The sequence below is a fragment of the Dendronephthya gigantea genome, unplaced genomic scaffold (genome assembly GCF_004324835.1).
Source record: "Dendronephthya gigantea isolate DGI-Jeju-01 unplaced genomic scaffold, DenGig_1.0 000057F, whole genome shotgun sequence".
NCBI classification, from domain to species: domain Eukaryota; kingdom Metazoa; phylum Cnidaria; class Anthozoa; order Malacalcyonacea; family Nephtheidae; genus Dendronephthya; species Dendronephthya gigantea.
In genome coordinates, this window is record NW_021163067.1 from 143,371 (window position 1) to 157,904 (window position 14,534).

Here is a 14,534-nt window from a genome sequence, read left to right on the forward strand (position 1 = left end):
AACTTGATATAAACATGACCTCGACTCGACAGATCAGTTTGCCTTATAGTTATACCTGACTTAGACATAAGGATGCTTTCTATTTACATATTTTTACGCGGAGTAAAATAAGAAATGCATGCAGAAAATTTTGACGATATATATGCACTCCATAAGACAGGTTGACGATGTCAATTCAGATATAAACATCATAACAGACGAAGTAAACTCCTTAGTCCCTATCCAGCAGACCATGCTGTTTGAATTATAATTTTAAAATGATAAATATTTGAGGAATTAAACTTCTTGCTATTTTCACATTCTTCCGAAACCTTTCAAACGTATGCTCGACAGGAAAAGCATTAGTTTTTTTGAATATATAAATAAATGCTGTATGATGCTGTAAACTTGATATGAACATGCTAAGACCTATTCTTGATCACTGAGTGCAATCCGTGTGATGAATAACCTCGACTCTGGCAATTCTTTTATATTCACTAAGATCGGATTCTTTCTCCTTTATCCAGGTTTTATGATTTTTACGATAGCTTGCACAACATTTATTCAAAAATGCATGCAAGGCCGGTCTCCACTTGCACTCACATCTGCGCTTAAATCGCACGTACGCCGGGCTTGCGCGTTAACGGCCGCATTGATATAATTCTACTGTCATACGCACAAAAAACTCGCCGCGATGGCCGGCTTAGTGAAAGTTTTGAGTCACGGAGCATGCCCAAAATCGGCCGCACTGACAACAGTACGTGCAAGTGGAGACCGATCTTAGCAGTCTCCAATTGATTCGCAAATTGACAAAAATCTGCTATCATGCATGCACCAATAATACATCAGTTTTAAAGGCAAATTTGCAGATGCTTGTAGCATATATTCGGTCACAATGGCAATTTGGCAATGACGATTAGCACAAGACACGTTAAGGCAAACAACATCAAGTGACATAAAACTTGTTAAAGCAGTCTAAAAACTGTTAAAAATTGTTTACAAACTGATTCGCCCACACAATCATCTTTGACGAGCGGAAAGCCTGAAAAATAGTTGCCTGGGCTTGCAACGGAAGTCCATGCAAATATAAACTCCAGATCAATGGTGCAGTCTAAATTTCGCCCAAGCAAGCCCAAGCACAGATTGATCTCTGGCAGGATATAAAAGCGCGTAATACCAGACCCATCGCATTATGATAGAGGTTGTAGTCGATGCTAATTAGTGCAGTGCTGATAAGTCTTTGCGGCTGATTCATTGCATACCAGTTTTTTATACTCAGAAATCATACAGCATCTTGAAAGAAACGGATCAAAAGGTAGGCCTAGAAAACCTTTGATTATTTTGGCTAGAGAAAGTTTCATAGAAAGTTTAGAGGAAGTTTCCCAATTGTATGTGCTTTGCATGCCCTGAAATATATTTTGCTGCATTAACACCACACATTGCAGTGGTTCGTGGGCTTTGAATCTTTTTGTTCACGATTAAATTGAAGAAAATCTATATATGTACATGCACAAAACTGTCGATTAATAATGGATGAAGTGTAAAGAAAAATACTTCTATCGGGTGCAAAATGAGCATAACAATTTCTAAAATGATGGGTTTGACAATGTATAGATAGATGCAGCACTAGATATCCAGAGGATGCAGATACTTGATTTGCGCTATCCTTGGATCCCTGTAGTTTCTTTTTTGCATACTTTGCGAGGAAGAGTGAGGAAGACAGTCTAATTTCAGTAATTTGCATGGCCCCTCTCACGTGATATGTTCTCGAACGATGGAATACTAGAAGTCTGAATTCGACTTGGACTATATATTTAGCTAGCGTAACTTTCCCTTTATTGTCAAGTGCACGGCGAGCGGTGAGAGATTCAAGCCGGCAAGAAGGGGGGGGGGTGGGGGGACTTAAAAAAACAAACTTGCACAGTTTAAAAAGCGATTTTCCTACACGTGCATGGGGCTGAAATCTTCCCTGTGAGACTGGCTGATGGAGAATGCCTCGTCAGACAAGATTAGTCCCTCAAACTCTATCAACAGACAGTAAAAAGATAACCAAACCTTGAAAGTGTGTTTACCCATGTCTTGAACTCTGAAATACCTCCGCAGGGCCTTACGTTGCACACACAACCAGTGGAGTGGAGAACACGACTATCTAATTATCGAAAAAATTTTACCATGTTTGATAAAGTCATTTCACTTTGAGATTCTAATATTCGATGTATACAGTGTAAAATGCGTATTTAGGCGAAAATCATTTATTCCTAAAAATAGCTAAGAGGTTGTTTTGTTACAATCAGATCCGTATAATAAAATAATATTAAATAAAATATATTTGTAGTACATCAACAATGAAATACAAGATTACAGTCGAAACCGGGGATCTCCTTGGTTCAGGAACTGATGCAAGTGTCTCAATCAAACTAATTGGTAATTATAGATAATAGACTGCAATTTCCATCATTAGCCATGTTCGTAATTGTTAGCACTGCGCTATGGGAGGAAATAATGTTCACTTTTTAAAAGTTCATTTGCGGGCATGCATGAATATAATAAGCTATAAGCTTCCCGAAAATGTGGTGAAATGTTTTTTTGTTATGAAGAGACCCCCTAGGGCCTCCACAATTGAAGGAAATTTCCTTCCAAATGACAACCATGAGGGAGAGAGGGATCTGTGTTAATAGAATATATTGTGCATTATTTTCAAAAGTTATTTGTTTCTCTGCTATCCTCCTATGAGAACAGCCATATGCAAATAAGTTGTGGAAGCCCTGGAAGAGACAATTCAAAGCGAGACAACAGAGCAAATGAGTACAATGGAATTAAAACAATTGCTAAACGAAGTATAGAACAATATTGCCCTTGAAACGAGCCCCGAGTGTTATTGGTTGTAAAACATAGTTAAAATATTTTCAGGTGAAGATGGAGCCGAAACATCCAAATTCTGCTTGGACAAATATTTTCATAACGATTTTGAAAAAGGTGAAACTGATACTTATGAGGTATGCGGCGATGACGTTGGTGAAATCGTCATGGTCTCGTTGAATAACAATAGCATTGGCTTCGAGTGTAGTAACTGGTATCTGGCTAAGATTGTTATTGAAAAAGAGGAAGGGAGCAAGAAGTACATATTCCCTTGTTATCGCTGGGTTATTGATCAGTTGGTAGTTTATGAAGGGAAAGGTACAGTATAATTATATATAAAATGTAGCTACAGAAAAGTTTGTTTGGGATTTTTTTTGCCTTTAATGATTGTTTTGCATCGTAGGACATTAGTTAAGCAATATTTTTGATAATTTGTACTAACCCAAACGTAAAATTTGCTAAAAATCGTGCAAATTAGCGTTAAAATCGAGTATTTATAGTGTTTAGATTTCATCCCGCCAAGCGGGATAGCGCGTTCATATTGGAATCGATTTATCCCGTCTACCTATGATCTCGCCTCTCAAAGGCGAGATCCCGGCTAGCGGGACAATTTGTTTTCCCATATGAACGCGTTGTAAGTTTTACTAGTAAAAGTAACACACGACGAGATCATAGGTAAGCGAGACGTCCCGGTAAGCGGGGTCATATGAACAGGGCCTGATATACATATTAAACAATTATTGAATGAGGTTGAGCATGATATCCAGAATAATCGAGGCCGAGGTTATGTTCTCTACCAAGGTCGGCGAAGGCTAGGTGGATATAACACAAAACACAGGCCTTAAATATGCTACAGTATATGTCAGACCTCATATAGAATCCAAAACATTGCTAATGGACCGGGTTTTTTCCAAAATTCTATAATTTACATACCTCTTCTTATAATTTAAAGGCTCACCAGTATTGTTCAAGCTTTATTTTCCTTCCAGGTGACCTTTTCAAAATACCAAACAAAACATGTCAAAAATAGTGGACACATACAATGTCAATTTTACCCCTTTGGCGCATTTTTCCCATGTTAAATCTTAATTCTAATAAAAAGGCTATAGATAAAACTTCGATTTAAGCCTAATTTCAGGATGTGAGGATACCTTAATTTTCGAGCTGTACTTCAATAAAGATGAGTCGATCGATTTGCAATAAAATTCGTTAATAGAGGTATATTGACAGCTGTGTCATATCCGCAAGATTGAGCTTTGGAACCACTTTTGAGACATTTTACTGACGCTTTATTATATGAAGAACAAATGCGACTTACCTTTTAACATCAGCTTGAATTCAACTAGCCCTGTAGCTGTGGCAATAATCCTGTATTTAGTTTGCATTAAAGATGCAATTATTTAATTTTTTGCCGGCCAAAATACATTCCATTTCGTAACGGATTTCGACGCATTTTAGTTCATCGTAAACCGCTTTTCTTTCTCAACAACAGTAGCGAATTTTTAATGAACATGCTTTAGAGTAAATAGCAAAATATTGCACCAAAGTCTGTATTTTTAGTTTTTCGACGCGAAAATGCAAATTGAAGAAGAAATAAGCCCGCAATTTTCGGTCAGCGCTAAAAAAATGCCACCTGTCCAGCGTGCAATAATACTTTTTTCAGCTGAACTTCGGTCTAAAAATGTGTTATAGCATCGCCTTTGAAGTCAGGACTTCAAACAACGGGTCAGATTTACGTACCAAAAATTACCTGAGGCAATTCGACCTATCACGAAAAGAATAAAATTTGACTATAATTATAATAAATGTGTTTATTTAATTTTGTTCTTCTCGTAACTTTTAGCGATACTTCCCAATTCTGAAGACAATGTAGGACCAATTAATGAACAACGGAAGAAAGAAGTGAGTGAGAATAGAAAGTTGTATAAGTGGGGAACAGATTCAAGATATATTCAAGATCTTCCTGGGTTCATAGAAGCCGATGACCCCTGCTTACTTCCAAAAGACGTGCAGTTCACCGATGAAGCCACGCAATCTCTTTTAACAGCTGGCTTGGAAGCGTTCGAGAACCTTGGATTGAGTCATCTCTGGGGTTTGTGGGACTCTTGGGATAATCTTGATGATTTTCGCACCCTGATCACTAAAGCCATCGATTCTGATCTTCCTGATGCTGCTGAGTATTGGAGAGATGATGTGTGGTTTGGTAAACAATTTCTTAACGCCTCAAGCCCTGAAGTGATCAGAAAATGTGAAGAAGTCCCACACAATTTCCCTGTGACGAATGAAATGGTGGACAAGCTACTGGATAGGGGTTATACTTTGAATAAGGCCGTCAAGGTAACGTGCCAATTATCAATATGATCTAAAACTTAGCCTTGATATAACCGTTTGTTTAGCCCATTTGAGTGATGGTGTTTTACCATAATACCCAAGAAACAGAACTGAGAGAGCAAACCGCGTGTTGTTATTGCTAACAATTAAAAAAAGCTATAAAAAGTGGATATGAATAAGCCACAGCTTTTATTTTACATCACAGGAAGGCCTTATTTTCATCGTTGACTACAAAATTCTTGAAGGAGTGGCAACAATGGACACGCCAAAAGACAAACGATACATAACACCAGCAATGGGACTGTTCTACTTGAAGAATAACGATGACTTGATACCTATAGCTATTCAATTGGGTCAACAGCCTAGCAAAGATGTTCCAATATGGACACCTTTGCAAGACACCGAATGGGACTGGATTACGGCGAAACTATGGCTTCGATGTGCAGATACTCAATATCATCAGGTTTGACTTCATCAACAGACTCGTCGTATTATTACAATGATTCTATTGAAAACATCTTTTATCAATGTGCATGAAATCTAAAATATGGTTACGCGATGCAACGAGCTTGTATTGCGTAAATTCTCCCCATATAAAACTCACCAAGAAACACCATTCTATAAACATTTTCATGTAATGTGACACGGCCATAAAATATTAGAGATGATTATTAAAATGTAATTGTAATTTTAGATGATAACACATCTTCTTCGTTGTCATTTAATGATGGAACCAACTGCTGTGTCTTCTTGGCGAAATCTTCCATCAGTTCACCCAGTATGGAAGCTTCTGTATCCTCACACAAAGGGAATTTTGGCCATCAACGCACTTGGACGAAAGAAATTGATTCCTGAAGATGGTGTTGCTGATCAAGTGCTTAGTGTTGGTGGAGGTGGTCACGTTACCTTGATGCAGAAGCACTACAGAAGCGTTACATTTGATAGTTATGATCTGGTTAAGAATCTTACTGAGCGGGGTGTTAAAGATTTACCAAAATTCCACTACAAAAATGATGCTTTGCTTCTTTGGAAAGCTATCCGCCAATTCGTGGAAGACATCATTGTTATTTACTACAAAAATGACAAATTTGTTCAAAAGGTAATTAATATGATTAATATAACGTCTATTTGTTATTACACTGAAAAATGGCTTCTTTATTAGATTAATGAAACCCTACTGGCACGTGAAAAAATTTCCTTCACTACAGTATATCTCCAGGAACAAAACCATGGAGAATTATTCTAAATTTTACGGACCATAATCCATGAGCTTAAACAGGAAAAAAATACCACTCTTTGACAAGCTATAAAAACTAAAGTGTTTCGCCAAATATCCCTAGTTCCAGCGAGATTTTACACGATCGTAATTATGAATTATACTATAACAGTTAGGAGGAGTCCATAATCAGTAGCGTAACCGGTACCAGCCCGACGATTTGTCCCGCTATGCTAATATTTTGGTGTTTATGACTTTTTTTTACTTTGAAAACAATGAATTTCTAAAGAAATGAATAATTATAATATCACGAAATTTACATAGCGGGACAAAATCGTCAGGCTGGCTACGCCACTGTTCATAATACAGTTAATTTTACTATTTCTTTTATTGAAGAGTTGATTGTAGGCTTCAACCTCGCGTTTGCACCATTTATAGGATAACGAAATTGAAGACTGGATTCGTGATCTTCGTGAAAACGGATACCGTTCTGGAAGTGACAACGTGGATAAGAAAGTGCCGGAATGTTTCAACAAACGTGATGAATTAATCCATTTTCTAACAATTGTGATCTTCACGTGTTCTTGTCAACATGCAGCCGTCAACTTCTCTCAAATGTCCACCTATGGTTACCATCCCAACTCTCCCAGTTTGATGAGACAACCACCACCAACAAAGAAAGGCGAGACCAACCAACAGACCGTCATGGACTCGCTGTCAAAAAAACATCAAGCTGTAGCGATGGTTTCAATTGTCAATGCTTTGGTTACGATTTATCCCACAGAGGTATTTAAATTATCGATTTTGTTTATTTTTTAGTCTATTGATGCTGCGAAACATGTAAAACTAGGCTTCAAGATGCCTTTTAAAAGCACTTAAAGTAGTTGATAGCTTTGCATCTGTAAAGAGCGAATTCCATGTTACAGCCCCTCTATACTTAAAGGTTTTTTTAAGATATTCGCTCTTAGGTTTAGAGATAATCAAATCAGTTTCCCTATTTCGTAATTCATAGTTATTTTGAATATCATTCATTCTAATAAGGGACATGCATCGGATAGGTTATATTATTATAGAGTCTTTTATATTGTCCACAAGGACGGGATTATGAAAACAGCGACCTAAATTCAAAATCTAGATGGCGCTTAGTATTACTCTATTCCCAAAATTAATAAAGTTAATACATCTATAATTTAGAAATTTCTTGGAGATTATGCTGATAATCTATTTGGTGACGCTTCGGCCCAAATAGCGTTAGCAAAGTTCAAGAGCGAGCTTGATAAGATTACATCAGAGAAGATCAATAAACGAAACGAAGGCATGGTAACTCCGTATGAATGGCTTTTACCTGGCCGTGTTCCAAACAGCATCGCTATTTGAATCCTATATATGAACTACATGTTGACGGAATTTTTTCACTTTAAAGTAATTTTATACGCATTAGTTTGATTAATGAACACATTGCAAGCTTTATAAGTATAACAATCATTAAATCAACTGTGGGGAGTCTATATTAGCCAGGCTTGATAGTTTTGATCACGAAAGTGGAATTTGAAATCTTTGACTATAATTTATAAACTCAAAACGATTCGTTCAATGAACGTTAACAAGATTTATTAAAAGCTTTAGTTTGGTTTGTAATTAAATAATTTCTATTCCTATACTTTGTTTCTGTCCCAGAAATAATTATATCTAGTTTGTTGACAAATGTACGTTCTTTGCCGTCGCTGAGCTTTTTTCCTGGTTTAGTATGTTTTAAAAATTCAAACGCTTCAACACACGTATTCAGTAAAAGTGTAATGACCGTCGGGTTTTTGGAGGACTGGCTGGTTGGAGGACACCCTACATGTCATGGACCGTGGACGTTGAACCACAGTGAACTCAAATAAGACTGGAAGACTCATTAATGAGCGAAGCCAATATGGCGGAGCATGAAGCCTTTCTTGTAGGTATGATCCAGGCCTCCGGAGCGGAAATTTCAAAGATAATTAATCATAATTGCCGCCATTTTACCTATGAAATTTCCGCGTGGAGGCCTGGAACATACCTACAAGATAGGTTTCATATTCCACCATCTTGGCTTCAAATTTTCGCAGAGCTAGCGTTCCAGTCTTATTTCAGTTCACTGCGTTGGATGTTCAATGGTCATCGTACTTGTGCGCACGCGCAAAAGTTGAAGGAGTAAAGACTGGTAATTAGCAACTTGCTGATTGGCTAAGACAAAATGTTTGTATTTCAATGAGAAACGTCAGCAATTTAACCGTCATTTTGCAAACTATTTTTTCAAAAAAACGTTTAGTAAACACAATACGAAATGTGGAATCAAATAAATGATATAAACACTGGGGGAGTGACTACAATTTTTCCTTGCAGTCACGAAGCTTTGTTTTTAAGCCCCGTCACGGTCGCATGGACAGAATTTCAAAGGCCGCTTCGTCCGCGCGGGTGAAGCGAACGGTAATGGAGAATAGCCTTTAATCAATATTTTTATGGACTGTACTATCTACTTTAGAAGCATCAAGAAACATTTTGAAAATGTTTGCTTAAAATTGAAAACTGTTTCATATCAAAATTTCAGATTTTTTACTCTTGAAATTTAGTGACAAAATAGCTGTCGCTTGTGCACTAATTTGAATGTCATCTATAATGGCCTTAAAGTTTTAAAGAAAAAAAATTTGAGTGAAATCGTCGCGACCACAGATTTTGAGCACTGTTTGCCGAAACTGTCTTAAAACTTCTTCCCCAAAATTTTGGGCATATAGCACTATAACACGATGTTCATTGTTGGTTGTTTCTGGGTGGCTGGTAGTTCAGATTTTCATTAAAATGTACTACTACTAGTGTGTGCCGAAATCAGGAAAAGCCAGTTACACTATAAATATAAGTTCCATCATAAAATTTATTCATGTGAAATAGTTCAGATAGATTAAGAAGAGTAAGAAACCAATAATTGATTTACCTGCAATATGTGCTAATTTAGCCATGAGAAGTGGGTCATTTTTGGATGCCAGTCATCATAATGTTGAATGAAAAGCTTCAAGTTCCAAGCTTCCAACATCTGTGCATGAGCATCGCTCTTTTCTCTCTTAGAGGAAAATGGTTAAAAGGCTTTTGTTCCTGCTCGAAAAATGTACAAATTCATCGGAAGAATAAAAGGTACAAAAATGTAGACCATCTTGCGATTTATATTTTACGAGGCTGTAAAAGTTACAAAATTACAACGTACCAACTTGACGCCAAAAACGATTTTCGAGCTCGTCATGAGCTTATCTTGGAAACAATTTTTCTGGGTTTTCATACTTGTTTGTGACATGTCTTACAGTGGATTTTACGGAAAGTTCTGTAAACATGCCACAAATCATTAAAGTGTAGGCTTCCTTCTCGGAAGTTCTAATCCACTTTGCGATCCCTTTATGCTGATCACTATATAAATATTGGAATTTGTAGCACACCATCCTTTAGAAACTTGATCATGATGTGTCGTTGAATTTCAATTCCATAGCATTCCTTCTGCCTGGCTGATTTGAAAATAATGGAGTAGTAATTGTTTCTTAAACCCCGAGCCAAGTAAGTTGGTTAACTGCTTGATCATTTTTATACTCGATTGGTTGTTGGGTTGGAGCACGGTGTGGGTAAAGTTTCCTTAGCCGGAACGAATGAAGGGGCATTCAAAATACCTTGACTTGGCTTGTTTCCTACCTCTGTCGACGGACGAGTGTTCCGAAATGTTTGCGCCGCGACTTCAAGTTGCTCTAGTCACTGCACCCGTTCAACAGGCCTCGGGACTCTTGTAGAATCTTATTCACCAACGACTTGAGGCCACCAATTGGAAAACAGGTTCCAATGAAACGCCCGTAGAGTCTCTCTTGTAGTTGAGTTATCAGGTAACAAGTAATGTAACTAATAGCAAACGTAAAGCAAAAAAATAATTAAATTATGACCGAGATACCACTTTTGGTGAGCTCTTACGGTCGACTTCATCGCTCGCTCGTAGTGAATTAATACCCTGTCACATGAGTTACCACTGGGCCATACCCTTCGATCACGTGGTTTCCTCGTCACGACACGACGTCACTAAGTCAGTTTCTACGCTGTTAACCTTGGTTATTACATAACCCTATAAAAATGCCACATTCGGGCGAAATTTTGAATTCGTTTCCGTCGACTGAGTGTATTCAGTGTACTCGAAATAACCAGTAAAACGTGAAGAGACCGTTCGTGCTAAAAAACAAATATGAAAATTTCAGTTTCAGTACCACTTTATTCTACTGAATGATAATAAAAATCAGAATACATCATCAATCTATGGAGGCATATGGAGCTAGAAATTCAGCTGATAAAGTGCATAAAAAATTTAGGGGTAAAGTGAAGTTTGGTTTGAAAATAGTGTAAAAGCCAGTTGATAAATTTTGTATTAAAGAGTATTACGCATAATAAATCGCTATCAATTTTTCAACAAGTTGTACACTGGTAAAGTATGTTAAAGAAAAATTCAAATTTTGACATTGAAATCATCATCAGTCGCGACAGTAATGCGATTTTTAGAATTTGGTCAGGTGACAGTATATACATGCTTGCAGTTATGAAAGAAACTGCAGGAAAAAACAAAGAAGGCACAATTCGGTCAACTTTCTCAGTACTTAGATGTATATACATTAAATTGAATATACTTGATTAACATAAAAATGAATCACTACAATTTACGAAGATGAAATCAAAAATTGTGGTTTGTTGTGGTTTGTGAATTCTACAAATTGAGAGGTACAGTAAATCTTTCAAAATTTTACATTTAAAGCGCCTGGGTACGAGGCTGCATAGCTCGCAAAAAATTTAATCTAATTGAATCTCAACTGTGCCCCATACGAAAGTTTCCTTTATGTAAGTTTTTCTCGTTTTATCGCATATTTAATTAATTTTTAATATATGCAACACATTCATTATTTTTGTAATGTATTTTTTTTATTCTTGTCGAGTTTTTTCGGAGTTTTTACGAGTTTTCTTATTTGGCCTAGCAGTTTTTGTTTTAGCAATATTCGCGTGGGCACAGTCGCATTTACACACCCCAACTTATAGACAAGAGTTTGTATTTTATTGCATTTTTATAATATTGGTAATTACTAATTATCGCAGAAACTATTTACAAAGATTCATGCTAATATATCCTGTCGCGTTCTCAACACATCACGAGGTTGCTGATGCGTCAAGTTCGCATGTTTTAACCACTCAGTTGTGCACAACACTCCATTTTTAACATTGATTTATTCAACAAAGGTACAGTCACGTAAACAGAGCGGTAAAAACTATGAATAATACAAAGAAATATGTAAATAAGAGCTAAAAACTGCGACTAAAATTGTATGAAAAAGGTGCGCAAATAATCATGACATAACTTACTTCTGATATCGACGATAAACTTAAGCTATAAGGTAGAAACTTGTAAGACTTAAATCAAATTTAAACTTGCTGTATTTTTCGATCAAAGACAAAACGTGTTCGCAACGTTTCTTATTTTGTTCCGAGCGTCCGCAGAACTCTAACCAGCGGCAGTAACCGCGTACTTTATTTAACTAAAAAATATAAACTTTAATAAACGTCACATATCCACTTCTATATTCTCCATCTGATCAGCTACCTTCCCGAAAAACTTTCAGTAGAATACATAAATAAGCAGACATATCAATTTGGAAAAACGATTTCGGGCAGGTAAAGACAAGATTCCGGGTATGACCTCACACAACATAGAGTGCTGGTTTACAGGAGGGAGGAGCAAGCATGCAGAATTAAATAAATAATATACAGTCTATATAATAATAAAAAGAAAAAACCCCAATACCCGGAAACCCACCCATCCCCAGAAATAGTAAAGAAGTACACGACGACTATATATACAATATCGTAATGGTTCTAGAAATGGTTCGTAAATCCATCTTGGAAAGTGGAGGGGACGCCTCAGTTTGCATAAATTAGTTAATGCATATGATGAACTGTCACGTAAAACATTTAGGTTGTATTCCTTGTTCATACTTGTATTGTATAATTATGACATACGGTGCCGGGTACAAGCGTACACCGTTAACAAACTTTTTTATGGAATTGTCGAATGTTAATAGTTTGGACTTTCGAGTTCACATTTGTGAAGACCATTTCTTGATTTCTTTATTTAATACTAGAAATACATGCATGCAGCAACCCCTCGCCATTTTAAGCGAAGCAAAATATTTCGTGCGCTACCTAGACCTAACTTTCTACGCTAATATTATGAAATAACTCGTGCAAATTTTTCGGAAACAAAGACAGTCGTAAAGGTGAACAGAAATCACCTGTTTGCCTACTGCATTACGTTGCAGTTTCAGTGAGTATATAGGTAAACCTTCAAAACATCAAGACAGCACAAATAATTATAATAACCATACAAGCACTAAACGTCGAATGTTGTTTTTCAATTATTTATTTAATTCAATGATTTTAGCGACTATATAAGCTGCAAAGTGATATTTGTTTTATCAAAACTCTGAAGTACACTTTTGAGAACTCTTTTTAAAGTTTAAGCGATGATGTAAAGCCTTAAACGGTCGGTTAGCTCCTTGTATAAAAACGACATACCAAGCTCGTACTTGTCAAAAAAACAATGCATTCTTACAGCAAACACTGAATAAGCAAAATATAGACACCTACCACTTCAAAGATTATTCGAGTCGTTCCTATTTCACCAACTGTTTCTGTGCTGTGATGATCTTTCAATCTTTTATTATTGTTTTAATATTTGACTGCATGATTTCATTTTATATTTTTAAAAAATAGTTCGAAAAATGACGGTTAAAATGCTGACGCTATCATGCATGCTCTCTTTTTGTCTTAGCCAATCAGCAAGTCGTAGACGACCGTTCTTTCTTCGTTTAAATTTGGCGCATGCGCACAACTACCATGACCATTGAACGTCCATGACATTTTGGCAACTTTGGATTCCGCTATGTTCTCCCGGGTCCCGGGTGTAATTCCTAATCTCCGGGCGGAATTAGTATAACTTAAATGAGACACTATGGTATAAAAATGAGGGGGGGACAATTACATATTCGTCCCCTCCTACTCCAAAAGTGCCCCTAAGATTTACGCCCTTGTGAGGTACAGTCAACCTAAGCTGACCTGCGCTTGAGGATTGACCTTTATCATTAGGTTACCCATGGGTATAAATGCTGCCTGAAAGAATGTCAGTGTTCTGGTTGCCAATCTCGTTTAACTTAATTAACCTAGTTCCTAGTTGAATTTTGAAAGATTTCATTCAACCCTGATCCCAGTGTTTGCTATTTCGATTGCAATTTACTTATGGCGTAGTTTGTTCGCATATCTATAAACTCTTTGGAGTGAAGTTATTCTGACGAAGATTTCCATACAACATTGACGTGGTTTAACAGAATTCGATTATAAGTGGCAAATGATATTTCAGCCAGCCAGCGTATAGAAATTGTTGGCGCATTCTTACGTTTATATATCGATTGCATGCTTTGTTAGAATTTACGCTCGTTTTCGAAGGATCGATAGATCGTAAACATTATTATGGCCAGCTCGTTATCCTGAAGTACATTTCCCGCGTTTGCCACGCAACGAATCTCTACAAGTAAAATAAATTCGTTGAAATATATAGCACGCAAACCATAGTGTGAGTTTTCGTCCAATTTGAAAAGACAGAGAAAGCATCGTTTCGTTTATATTCAAAATATGCCGTCATAATCCGACCACACAAATATAATAAATTCGTTGGAATATATAGCGCGCAGACCTTAAAGCCCACGGCACAGACCGGACGCGATTTGGCAACGCGGCGCGATTTTTCAAAGTTTTTCATTTTCCAAAAGCAAATAAATTCTATCATTATATTCTTAATATACTTAACGATAATACATTTTTAATACTCTGGCGTCCATAGATTCCAATTTTTGCTTCCAGAAATTAATTTATGTGCTCCTAAAAACTGAAAATTCGCCTCGCGTTGCTGCACCGCGTCCGGTCTGTGGGGGCTTTTAGTGCGAGGTTTCTGTGATTATAAGATAGAAAAGTATATAATGTTTCGTTTATATTCAAAATATGCCGTCATTATCCGATGCAAGTACAAGTGAAAGAAGCAATACAACGCGCACAAAGAAGGACTCCTCCA

At 36.9% G+C, this 14,534-nt stretch overlaps 1 protein-coding gene across 1 annotated transcript; it reads left to right on the top strand.

Annotated features, from left to right (window-relative positions):
• Positions 1 to 835: 835 nt before the first annotated feature.
• LOC114529580 (allene oxide synthase-lipoxygenase protein-like) lies at positions 836 to 8,013 on the top strand. Its single transcript, XM_028551393.1, has 8 exons — positions 836 to 1,294; positions 2,315 to 2,403; positions 2,890 to 3,156; positions 4,682 to 5,175; positions 5,375 to 5,632; positions 5,864 to 6,268; positions 6,824 to 7,171; positions 7,580 to 8,013. Exons 2-8 carry the CDS (start codon positions 2,325 to 2,327, stop codon positions 7,760 to 7,762), a joined length of 2,034 nt encoding a protein of 677 aa, XP_028407194.1. The 5' UTR covers positions 836 to 1,294; positions 2,315 to 2,324; the 3' UTR covers positions 7,763 to 8,013.
• The last annotated feature ends 6,521 nt before the right edge of the window (positions 8,014 to 14,534 follow it).

Excerpts from the sequence above, each read along its gene's own strand:
- LOC114529580 (XM_028551393.1), top strand. The coding sequence starts at position 2,325 with ATGAAATACAAGATTACAGTCGAAACCGGGGATCTCCTTGGTTCAGGA. Across the intron at positions 3,157-4,681 it reads GGTAGTTTATGAAGGGAAAG|CGATACTTCCCAATTCTGAA; the intron begins GTACAGTATAAT and ends CGTAACTTTTAG. Across the intron at positions 5,176-5,374 it reads CTTTGAATAAGGCCGTCAAG|GAAGGCCTTATTTTCATCGT; the intron begins GTAACGTGCCAA and ends TTTACATCACAG.